Consider the following 12,046-nt stretch of genomic DNA (forward strand, 5'->3'; position numbering starts at 1 on the left):
ATGAATAGAATATGCCTGCAACTCTTGTTCATTTCATGGGCTTGCATAGCAAAAGCTCCCTAAAGACTGCACTGGGTCGGCGTCAGTTTCCAATGCAAAACATAAACTATCTTAGCAACTCAGTAACAGTATCTAGCACCTGTCCAAAGGAAGGCAGAGACTTTTCTAATGTCACCACACAGTCTGAAATGCTGTTCTTTTGTATTGGTCCCTCTCCCTCCCCCTCTCTCATGATATTCTGGTAGCTGTTGTGCTTTTGGAAATTAACCCTTAATATTGGAATTTATCAGTTGTTGTGTTTCTGTTGATCCATGCTTTATTTTAAAAGATTTATAAACCACACACATTATAAAATATAAGAGCAATGTTGCTTTGCTGTGTTAATATTGGTATACTGTTTTTATATGATTTGTAAACTACCTTGGGAGTGTTGGATAAAAAGTGGTGTGGAAGTCTCAACAAATATGAATGGGCACACTGCACATGGCAGCACTGTTTTTTTTTCTAGTGAGAAGACTTGTGATGATTTTTGTATATGTAGTTTAACAGATAGTAATAATGCAGCCTAAATATCATTAAATTACAGTAATGCCATCTGGTATGTTCACACAAACAATGGGTAAGATCTAAGAATGAAGGGATGTACTCTAGTTTAACTAGGAATGTATACTTTCCAAATGATAGATTTGGGGCTACATAAAGTTAATTTTGAATGCTTTCAAATTCATGGTAGAGTTGAGGATCTTTCCTTTTAATGCATTTTATTGGTTTTCAACAATAACACCCTAAACATAACATAAAAACAAAAACAATACCAGAAATAGCACTTTTTAAATGCTTGACCCTGCACAGCAGAGTTCATGAGCAGGCAAAGTGAGACACATTTTTAGGCACATTTTTATTGATCACATCAATAAACCAGCAGTTATTGCAACCCACTATAACACATGCATCTCTGTGGAGAAGTCTTATAATCAATGAATTTATTATGTATGTACCTTACTGTCACTTTGTGTAACTGGCAATCCAATCATATGTTTTTCTCATACATGTGAGAAAAGTGAGATTTTCTCCTGTTTTCTACCTAGCAGCTACCTCCATCCTGGCAGCAGCTAAGAGAAAAGACACTAAGAGTTCAAGATGGAACTTCAGGATTGGAGTTGCCCTCAAGCAACAAAAGTGCTAATTTAGGATTCCAAATCAAATTATGATTGATTAAAAGAGAAGTGTCAGAGAAAATATTATGTCAGAATGAATGTTATTGGGACAGAGTTCCACCACACATGGATCAGAGATCCCAGAGCGTTGCACCTTCTTCAGAAACTTGGGGGGGTAGCTTACTGTTAATTTGACAAAGCTTGAGTGGGGTCCAACATGACTAAAGTATACTTAATTAATTAAATTTCTATACTGCCCTTCATCCAAGGAATGCAGGGTAGATTACAATATAAACACACAGAAATACATACTACTGTATCAGTGCTGTTTTGTTTCATTGTACGTATTTTCTATTCTCTGTATTTTTCTGTTGTCAGCCGCCTGGGATCTTTGGATGGAGGGCAGTATAGCTATTTATTAATTCATCATCAAAATCATTTAAACAGGAGTCTGCGCCAGCTTGGAGGTTTTTACTTCTGAGCAACCTATTGAAAGTGGAGGGCGAAGTGTGTGTGGGGGCAGAAGAGGCAACTCCTAGAGGCCGAGAGTTATACTTGAGGGGCCGTGAATACTTGAAGGGCCAACAGAATACTTGAGGGGCCGTGAGGGTGCCGGCCGCCCCTCCAGTTGATGGTCATCGCCATTCAAACAGTGTGTGCCCCCCCTATGTTTTATTCACGTTAGCCCCCCTGCTGTGGGGCGAGCAAAGGGAGAGAGATCCGCAGGAGCCACCACCAAGGAGGACGCGCAGGCGCCTCAGCTCCGCCCCCCCCCCCCCGCTCCCATCCAGCGGCAGCTGCCTTCTTTCCCACAAAACCCCGGCGCGTGCAACTTTCCGCAGATGGGCGCCAGCGCCACCCAATGACCGGGCCGTTCGGTGTAAACAACCCCGCCCCGGCGGTGGCGCTGCGAGCCAATGGAAAGGGCGAGGCTGCGGCGAGTGTGTGTGTGGCGGCGGCGGCGGCAGCCGAGCCCGCCCCTTCTCTTTCCTCCCTTTCCCAACCCCGCCCCTTAACTGGCGAGGAGGGTTTCGCTTTACCCTCCGCTCCCCCCCCTCCCGCGCGCCTGGCGGCCAATGATCGACGCGGCCCCGCGACCAATGCGCTCGCCGGCTTGGGGAGGGCTCCCGCCCGTTTTGCCAATGGCGTGCTCCGAGCGGCGCCGGTTCGGTTGCGCCTGCTGGGCGAAAGTTGGTGTGAGGTGCGCACCTCTGGCAGCGGGAGGGTGGCGGCTGTGGAATGCGAGGAGCCGGAGCTGCTGCTGCTTCGGGGTCCCGGAGGAGAAGCAGCGCCGCCGCCGCCTCCCTGGCCGGGGCTTTTTTATTTCACGGGGGCGGGGACCCTTCTCTGCCCCGAGCGAGGCGGGTCAGCAGCTGCCTTGCGGTTGCCATGGGCAGCCCCAGCCCTGGCCGGGGTGTGTGACAGCCCCACGCAGCCCCCTCGCCTGGCCGGGAGCGAGGGCTGGAGCGGCGGGAAGAAGGTAAGAGCCGGAGGCCAGCGCCACATCCCTGCCCGCCCTCGCCCTGCGGCTTCTCCGCGCGTCCCCCGCCCGCCCGCCCGCCTCTTCTCTCCTCGGAGGTCCCTCCGTCCGGGGATGGAGAAGGGGCAGCCGCCGAGCCCTCGCCTCCCGCGCCAGACCCCCCCGAGTGCCGGGTGCCCCCTCGAGCCAGGCGGGCAGACACAATGCAGCAGGCGAGGTGTCTCGCAAAGCGGAGAAATGTCTGAAGCAGGAGAGGTCGCCCAGCGGCGAAAGAAGCGGCCTCTGCTCGCCACCCGCTCCGGCCCATTGAGGCTCCTGCTGCTGCTGCTGCTGCTGCGCTTTCCCTTTCCTCTTCCCGCTGTCCAGATGAAGTAAATAGCTGCACTTCCCCTGCCCTGTTTTCGTGGCTGGAAAGTAGCGCCACAGATGGAAGGGGATCTGTTTGCTATTCGGTGGAGGAAAAGGATATCCCTGCCCTAAGCTGCTGAAGCTCAGGAAAGGTCTTTTACCCTCTTGCACCCTCAGTCTAACTGCCTGCTGCTGCCGCCACTGCAACACCAGCACCGCCAGTATGCTCGGACTTTCCCAATATGCACAGATTCCCCTGTAGAAAGGAGATGAGGGAAGAAACAACTGTTACACCTTTTTGTCATCAGCATGGAGACAAAGAACTTCTCGCAGCTCCCTCTGTGTGTACTATTGGCAGCACCTCGATATGTAGCCTGGCTTCCAAGAGATGCTGGAGGGTGGCCCTCCTGATTTTTTGTGTTTTGTTTAAGTTGTTTGGGAGGATGTGTGTGTTGATAAAATAACTGATTGGTTTGTTTCCAGACAGACTTGTGGCTTGCATTCCTGAAATTGCTTCTGCATTTCTCTCCCTCTCTATGAGGGTTTTGTAAGGGGGGTGGGTCTCTTTTTCTCTCTCTCATGTGTACAGTCTTGCAGGTCCATGAATGCCATATGAAAAGCACATAAGAAATTTCCCACAATTGTAACAGTATCAGATACAGCACATACTGCCACTGCCTCACTTGAATTCTCTTTTGCTTTCCAGTCTGACAGCCTGAACATCATTTGAGCCCATGAAGAGGAATGATGACTCTATGAGGAAACTTCCTTGCACTTACATTTTCTCCTTTTCGTGGTTCATGATTGTACCCACTCAACAATGTGCTGTTCACTAAAAAGAAGATTTACTCTGGGAAAGGGATATCCAGAACATGCATTCTGAGCATCCTTTCAACATCTTCTGCGTCCATTGTTTTTATTAGACTTACATGTAGCTTGCTTAGCACAAACAAACTATTATACCTGCCTTGCTCAACCTGAGACTTTCTACATCTGTTGGGGCTTTGGCTTTTTTAGCTGCTTATTATCATGGCTTCAGTATGGAAAAGACTGCAACGTGTTGGAAAACATGCATCCAAGTTCCAGTTTGTGGCCTCTTACCAGGAACTAATGGTTGAGTGCACTAAGAAATGGTAAGTAACATGTTCTGTTGGAATGAGCTGCTGTTACTTGAACATGCTGTTGCCTCTTCAGATGATGATTACTGCCTCTCGTCTCCAAAAGGGACAGGAGGCAGTTTGCAAATTTCCCTTTATAAATGCTTTGCTTTGCACTTATTCTGTCCCTGTAAAAATAATTACTGCTTGTTCACCAGGATTATGTGGTCACATCAAGCATTTATTAGATATGTGCAGGTTTGGACAGTTTTTATGCAATTCTGTGAATTTTCTTTGTCTTGTAACACGTCCTTCTAATGTTACCAAGACAGGCTCTCGGTAGCCCCACAAACCTGATACAGTCAAACCTTGGTTCTCAAATGATTCCGTTTTCGAATGTTTTGGCTCCCAAATGCCAAAAACCTGGAAGTAAATGCTCTGGTTTTCAAACGTTTTTCGCAACCCAAATGCGGCTTCTGCTGAAGTGCAAGAAGCTCTTGCAACCAATTGGAAGTCACACCTCAGTTGTCAAATGTTTCGAAAGTCGAACAGTCTTCCGCAATGGATTGCGTTCAACAACCGAGGTTTGACTGTAAGTTGCTGATGCCAGAGGGATATGTAAAGGACTTAGCAGGGCTGACAATATTATTCATTTCTCTCTGCGTATGTCTGACTTTTGCTTTTGTCTGAAAATACTTTCTTTCAACTCTGGAATGGGAACAGCCAAGATTCAGCCTTGGGAATTATCTCAAGTTATTTGCTTAGTCAGACAAGAATTCTGTGTTGCAGTAACCCAATGGGACATAGTTTAAATTAGTCAGAATAGTCTAGCCTATCAGCTGTATGGGCCTGTCCCACACACACACATTCACTGCAAAGTATGCTTTAAAAACTGGTAGGCTTCTGCTTCTCTTCACAGTAAAAAAGAATAAAGAAATATTTGCTTTAGCCAACATTAACTTAAAAGAATGCAGTCTCTTTGACAGAATGCAATACCTGTGTTCACTATTCCGTTCTGCAATATCAGTTTAGATAGAGAATACTTGGCATTTCTCAGTAGCAGGTACTGCATATACTGTGTGTGTGGATGTTTTGGAATAAATAAATAAAACCTGTTTTCTAATTCTTGCTGTTACTTTCTTTGAGTGCAGGGCCCTCAAAGAATCATGAGGTTAATAGGAACTCACGAGGGTCACTTAGTCCAACCCCCTGCAATGCAGGAATCTCAGCAAAGCATCCCTGACAAATGGCTGTCTCACCCCTGCTTAAAAACTTCCAATGAAGGAGACTCCAACAGCTTCCATGGGAATCCATTTTGCTGTAAAACAGCGCTTAACATCTGAAAGTTCTTCCTAATGTTTAGTCCTTACTTCCAGATGAATCCTTGGGGTTGGATCCTACCCTTTAGAGCAGCATAAAATAAGTTTGCTCCATCTTCCATGAGACATCTCTTCAAATTTTCAAAGATGGCTATCATATCACCTCTCAGTCTTCTCTTCTCCAGACTAAGCATACCTAACTCCTTCAATTGTTCCTCATAAGGCTTGGTTTTCAGACCTTTTATCATCCTAGTCGCACTGCTCCATTTGTACTTGGTATTTGTGGTCCTTTGCACGCATTGCCTTGATGTAATAATTACAGCAACTCTGCAAGGTTATCCCCATGCTGTATTTAGGGCTGTATGGTAGAGTGACTTGCCTGAGGCCCCCTAGTAAGTTCATGAAACAGGGGACTTCTTGATTTGTAGTTCTGTTTTTAGCCTAGCTTCTTTGGAAATGGATTGTTTACAGAATCAACATAATTGTGAAAAAAATTGTCTTCTATGATTGGGGTGGGAAGTTTCATACAGAAAACGTTACTGTTTAGTGCAATTTCTAAAACTTTACCCGGACTGCATTTGCCACAGTTAATTCAGTAAGTTTACTTAAAACCACCCCTTTCTTAGGGAGAGGGTTGAATCATAAGCAGAAATTCAACAGGTGAACTTTCTACTTGTCCTATACCCACTAGAGATACTGGAAACATGAGAAAAAAGCATAACACAACTTTAAGAATGAGAGAGGACCCACCTGCTGCCATTTCCCAAGTGTGTGCCTGTGATTTCACTCCACCCAATTCACTGGTGGCCTCTGGATTTAATAAAATATATTCAGTCACTCTGATTCTATGATTCCCAGAAGTGTCCTGGGTAGCCACGTTCTGCTTGGGGGAGGGGAAGAAGCTTTTGACAGCCCAAATTTCAGCTGGTGGTATATAACTTTCTTTATTCGGATATTTCTAGGAATAATCTTGAAATTGTTGGTTTTGTTGTTGTTTTTTCTTTGTTTACCTGGCATTATTTTAGCATTGCATTAAAGTCTGCCTTGTCTGAAGGGTTTATCCCTGAAGGGTTTACAACCAAGATCCAATGAAAAGTATTGCAATAGAATGTTGTGATATAACACTCTTCCTCTTTTTACATTGTACTTTTTTAGTACGATGATTAGATCCTGCAGAAGGTCGGCGGTTCAAATCCCTGGGACGGGGTGAGCTCCCGTTGCTCGGTCCCTGCTCCTGCCAACCTAGCAGTTCGAAAGCACGTCAAAGTGCAAGTAGATAAATAGGTACCGCTCCTGCAGGAAGGTAAACGGCGTTTCCGTGTGCTGCTTTGGTTCGCCAGAAGCGGCTTAGTCATGCTGGCCACATGACCCGGAAGCTGTCTGCGGACAAATGGCCAGTAAAGCGAGATGAGCGCTGCAACCCCAGAGTCATCCGTGACTGGACTTAATAGCCAGGGTTCTCTTTACCTTTATGCTTACACAATCAGCTAATCCCTGATCCAACTTGCGTACTCTGAGTCAGTGTCACTTTGGCTGTAGACACTCTCAATGTCTGAAGTTATGTATGAGAGTGAAAATCTTTGTCATCTCTCATTCTGTCATACATCTTCATTTGATGTGCAGCCAAACTCATTACCAGAGGCAGGACAATATTATTTATTTAATATGTTTAGGTGCTATATTACAGGTGAAACATACAAAGTGCTTTACAGAAAAACGAAACAAATATTAAAACATCAAATACAAGCTGCAAAGAAAGAGAGCTTCGTGAAGTCTTTATTCCGTCTCCCTGCAGTGCAATATGGCCCCTAGGTAGCCCTGCTTGTAGTGATTGTGGAGAGGGCTAATTAAGCTATCTTGGGATGAAACAGCTCATTCTTGGGCAGTTCAGCAATTTGTGTGAGTTCATCTTTTTAGGATGAATGTTTGCAGGATTTTTGCCTGCAATAGTGGCATTATTGTTACATTTAGAAAATGTGCCGCCTGATCACATGTGAATCTAAGCATGCCTTAAGCCCATTCATTTCAAGAGGTTTTTGTATGTTTGACTCTGCATAGACTTGGACCTAACTCAAAGGATATCTTGAATTTCAACTGTTCTCTGTAAGGGGGAGTGAGCAGTCTTGAAATACAGTCCATCTGTGTTAAAGCTAAAATTATAAGCACTTTCTGTGCAAAACTGTGGATGACTAAATTTTGGCAACAAAGTGCCTTCTTTCCTTTTGGTGTCTTGATGCTTATTTTGGTATGTCGGTGAACAGTTTAGACCTTCTAAATTAAATGCTATGTGTGTTGGTTTTAGGAAGGCAGGAAAATTGGCCCAACAACAACAGCAACAAGATAGGATTAAAATGCTTTCCTGTCCTTTGCCTTTAAGAGGACAAGTCTGCCATGATGTGGCAATTAAGGATCATGATTATAATGTCTGCCCTGGGGGTCATATTGTAAGTGTCCTTTTGATTAAGACTCTAGCTAACATGATCTTCTTTTAATGTACTGGCATTTGAGCATTCCAACAAAACAATGCTATTTTTGTAGCAATAATAGACCATTCATATGTTAAACTGACCAACAATGAAGTATTAAAATACACTAGGGAGGAAAGTGGAGTTGTAAGAAAAGATTGTTCATGAAAGTGGGGGAGAATGGTTCAGATCTATTCCTCAAAGATCTGAGCTACTTATGTATGGATGTGAAAATAATCCTTAATTGCTTTGTTGAAGAACTCTTACATTTTCATTCATTTCAAATGAAGCTGCATCTAACTTTAGTTGTCCTTTTATATGTTCATCCAAATACTTCTGAAATGAAGTGGGACTTGGCTGTGCAAAGTTAATGGGAAACTGCTTTTGCTCTAATTTTCTGCATCTTTATAGTTGGCTCTCTCTAAAAATGGATTAGCTCATGGCAGAGCCTCATCTGCCCTGCATATAGTAAAGAGATTTTCTGTCTTCAGTTTTAGGGATTTCCATAATTCTTGACCCTAACAATGCTAACTATTAAAAATGGATAGTCGTAGAGCTGATCCTGTTAGTTATAGTATGTCTAAAATTGCCAGCAGGCCATTATAGAAAATAGGATGTTAGGTCTGATTGCAATTCTGTTTTCTCTTCCCCCCACTCCTATCAGACCCATCATATAATCTACAAGTTATTTTCAAAGTTAATGGGTATTTTGCACTAAATATCTTTATAGGCAAGCCTTCTGTCTGTAGAAGGGGACACTGCAACTCTCAAAGTAAAGAATCAGCCATTGTACACTTTGCTAGCTGTGAACATTCCAGCCTCTTAGGCACAAATCTTGACCCTGGGCAACTGCTGGTGGTCATGACTTGTCTGCATGTGGTCTTGGTAATTTGTGGAAGTGGATGGTATTGTCCAATGTGCTTGAGGTTTATAAACTCTGTGCTAGCCATCTGTTTGGAGTGTGTGTACACATTATTGTGTGCATCCTATTATTGCATGTGCAGATCTGTGGATTAGGAGAAATCATTACCTTGGTATGCGGTCCTCTTCGTCCCACCCTACTTTCTTCTCTGATATCATGACTTCCTACTTGCTCTAGAAATTGTCTGGAATTGTGGGGCTCTTGAGCCTTTTATGAACACCCAGTGATGCTACATGCTGCTAAAACTGTACCTAACTGTAAGCTTTGTCTTATAAGGGGCACATTCTAGCAACTTCTGGAGAGAGAGAGAGAAGATTTGCAAGCAGAATATCACGATTGGTTCATTTATTGGTGCTTGTTTTGCCTGCAGTGGCTTCAAGTGTGGGATAGCGCCATGAGTGTATGTGCATCTGAGCAAGAGTGATACACTGCTTCATTTCATTGTAGGGCAGGACATTGGTCTAGGCCATTGGTTTTCAACCGGTATGCCGTGGCACCCTGAGGTGACTTGAGGAACATTCAGGGGAGCCGGGGGAGCGTTTTTCATTAACTTGTACAGTAGTCCATATCTTCCTGCATTATCTCTCTCTTTCTCTCTGAGGAACATTCAGGGGAGTCTGCAGCTTTAACTTGCACTGGCAAAAGAAGTGGGGAAACCCTTTTGAATGGCTTTTATCTTCTTAAATCTCCATACCCACAGTAACAAGAATCCTCCTCCACTTCAATAACTAACAGTTTCTTAGTTTTATACAGAGGGCTTGAGGAATGCAAGAAAATAACCAAGTAGCTTCATGGTATGTTTGCCTGGATGTGTATGTGCTCTATAAGGAGGGATTTGAAAATAACCCTGAAAGTGAGGAGTGTCTTCTGTGTTCCTCTCTCCTTCTACACACAACATCCCTATCCCCTTTTCTTTTCTTCTCTACCTCTCCTCAACAGTCGCCCAGGTTTATGGGGACAGGGAGGACGTTGCAGGAAAGAACCATATTTGCATGTGTTGTGTGTTTCTTGCTTTTCTTCCCCCGGAAATGACAAAATATTTCTGCTTCCGATCTTAATCCTGTTTTGCCCTCTGCACCCCTCTCCCCACTACGTGTACACTAATTTAGGGAAAGGCAGGCTGGGGCTGCCATGTTTGTCAACTCAGCCCTGCACAGAAGCGGTGTTGTTTGTGTTTCCTTAGACACATGCGCTCGCAATTACACACGTGCCAAAAATTGTGCTGAAAAGGGGTGGGGCGAAATGGGGGACTCTCCACTTACAGTAATAGAAACCCAGTGTAAGTGGCTCCCCCAGGGGAGCTGCAGAAATAAATGTGGTTGTCCAAGGTAGCCGTGGACTCAAAAAGGTTGAAAACCTCTGGTCTAGGTTATAAACCTTCTACACTAGATGCTTCCTTGATTTTAGTTCCCTATGCATAAGCTTTCATAGAGATCTATATTTTCACAAGACCTCTTCTGCACACATGGCTGAGCACTTCATGTACTCAAGCTCATCTGATGGCTCTGCAATATTTCTCCCACGTGCAAAAATACAATGTATCCATTAAGACATGCCAGGAAATGAGGAGATTCCTTTACAAGTGGGTGTCACTTCCTTAATTCACTTCATTTTGCCCATGTGTTGGCAAGCACACGTTATCTATCATGGTTGGAATGTATTTTCTTTTAGCTTGGCATGTGAATTGTAAAATTTAACACTTCTGCTGAATGCTGCCATTTGAAAATAGAAGGCTCGTTTCATATCAGTGTGTAATAGTTCCGTATCACTTGCACTTGATTGAAGGTAGTCCCTGCGTTTTAAACTAAATGTATGTAGTTTGGTAAAAGGAGTTGTTCTTGAGTCCAGTTCTTATTAAATATGTTTGCCATAGATTTTTCTTTTCCATAGTTTTTCCACAATTGAATGTTGAGAATAAAATAAAGGAATTCTGTTTACCAGCTTGACCTGCTGTAGAGAAGAGCTCTGTGATCTTGAGTTTGGTGGTGGTGGGTGCTTAGGTCAGCTCACTGTTGCGGATATTAAGAGAATGCCTTCTGCAGGGCCTGGAAGCTGCCAAGTCATAAATGCAATGCAAAATGCACAGTCTAAGCAGGAGGCAACCATAAAGGATGCAAGAAGCTTTTATTTCAACGTTCATATACCATATTGGCCCGAATATAAGCCGCACCTTTAAAATTGAAGGAGGGGAAAGAAAACATACCCAAATATAAGCTGCTCCATTCCTCGCTGCTCCTGGCTGCATATTGGGGAGGGGAGCCACGCTGCGTTGCCGGCGGCCTTTCCCCTTCCTTGCTCTGGGGAGAGGATGGGGGACTACGCATGGGGCGGGCGCTGCTTTGCCATGCTCCTGGCTCGGTTCACCCCACACTCCTGGCTGTATGCCGTAAGATCACGAATATAAGCCACACTTTTCACGGTTGGAATTTGGGGGGAAAGTGAGACTTATACTCAGGCCAATACGGTATTTATTTAAAATACATATCAACTGCCTTTAACATGGTGTCAGGATGGAAATATGGCACATAAACTTCATAAAAACAAAGACAAAAGGTAAAATTGTGCAAAATCCAAATTAAAGCACAAACAGCAGCAACAGATCAACATTCTGGCGTTGCAGTGTACATAAAGCCCCTTTCCAAAGACTTGGCTAAAGTCAAGCTGGTATCTTTAGTTTCTAGTGGAACGAAAGCTGGGGAGTGGCAGGGAAGATCATTCCAAAGATGTGGGGCTTCTTTGAGATTTTTCCTTTAAAATATAAGGTGGTATAGAAATGAAAGGAATAATGACAATAATAACCAACCTTATTTGGAAGAAAATGGTGCCTAGACATTCCGTTGTGGTGACCGTAGCCTAGGCTTAAGGTGCCATTTGGCAATAAGTTTATATCTGAGGATTCTAACACTGCTTCCAATACGGCTCACTAGATTTTGGACTTGTTTTAAATGTCTTCTCTCTTCTCATCCCCATAACCTTCTCAGCAATTTTGTTATGTGTAGGGGCTTCATATTTAAGAAGTCAGTAGCTTCATTTTAGAAATAGTATCAAATGTATTGTCCAACCCTTCTTCTTCGGCCTGGTCCAAATTTTGATCAGTTCAGCAGCCCACTGTATTAATAGTGCGTAGATTGATGCTTTATCCTGTGCAGCTTCTCAAACAGACAACCTTGGGGTACACTCCCAAGTGTGTGTGTGTGTGTGTGTGTGTGTGTGTGTGTAGGAGACACCAAGAAAGGATTGTATGTAAAGTTCCAAGGA

At 44.0% G+C, this 12,046-nt stretch overlaps 1 protein-coding gene across 4 annotated transcripts in view; it reads left to right on the forward strand.

The window, feature by feature from the left end:
• Positions 1-2,475: 2,475 nt before the first annotated feature.
• Positions 2,476-12,046, forward strand: part of EHBP1 (EH domain binding protein 1) — a 265,000-nt gene continuing 255,429 nt past the window's right edge. For 3 of the 4 annotated variants that reach the window (XM_081906040.1, XM_081906039.1, XM_081906041.1), the window contains exons 1-2: positions 2,479-2,637; positions 3,692-4,118. In XM_081906040.1, coding sequence (XP_081762166.1) covers positions 4,015-4,118 — 104 coding nt within the window. In that variant the 5' untranslated portion in view covers positions 2,479-2,637; positions 3,692-4,014. Of the gene's footprint in view, positions 2,638-3,691; positions 4,119-12,046 lie in introns of all 4 variants that reach the window. The other variant, XM_081906038.1, reaches the window with a different exon arrangement.

The sequence above is a fragment of the Podarcis melisellensis genome, assembly GCF_964234715.1.
Source record: "Podarcis melisellensis genome assembly, chromosome: 3".
Taxonomy (NCBI): domain Eukaryota; kingdom Metazoa; phylum Chordata; class Lepidosauria; order Squamata; family Lacertidae; genus Podarcis; species Podarcis melisellensis.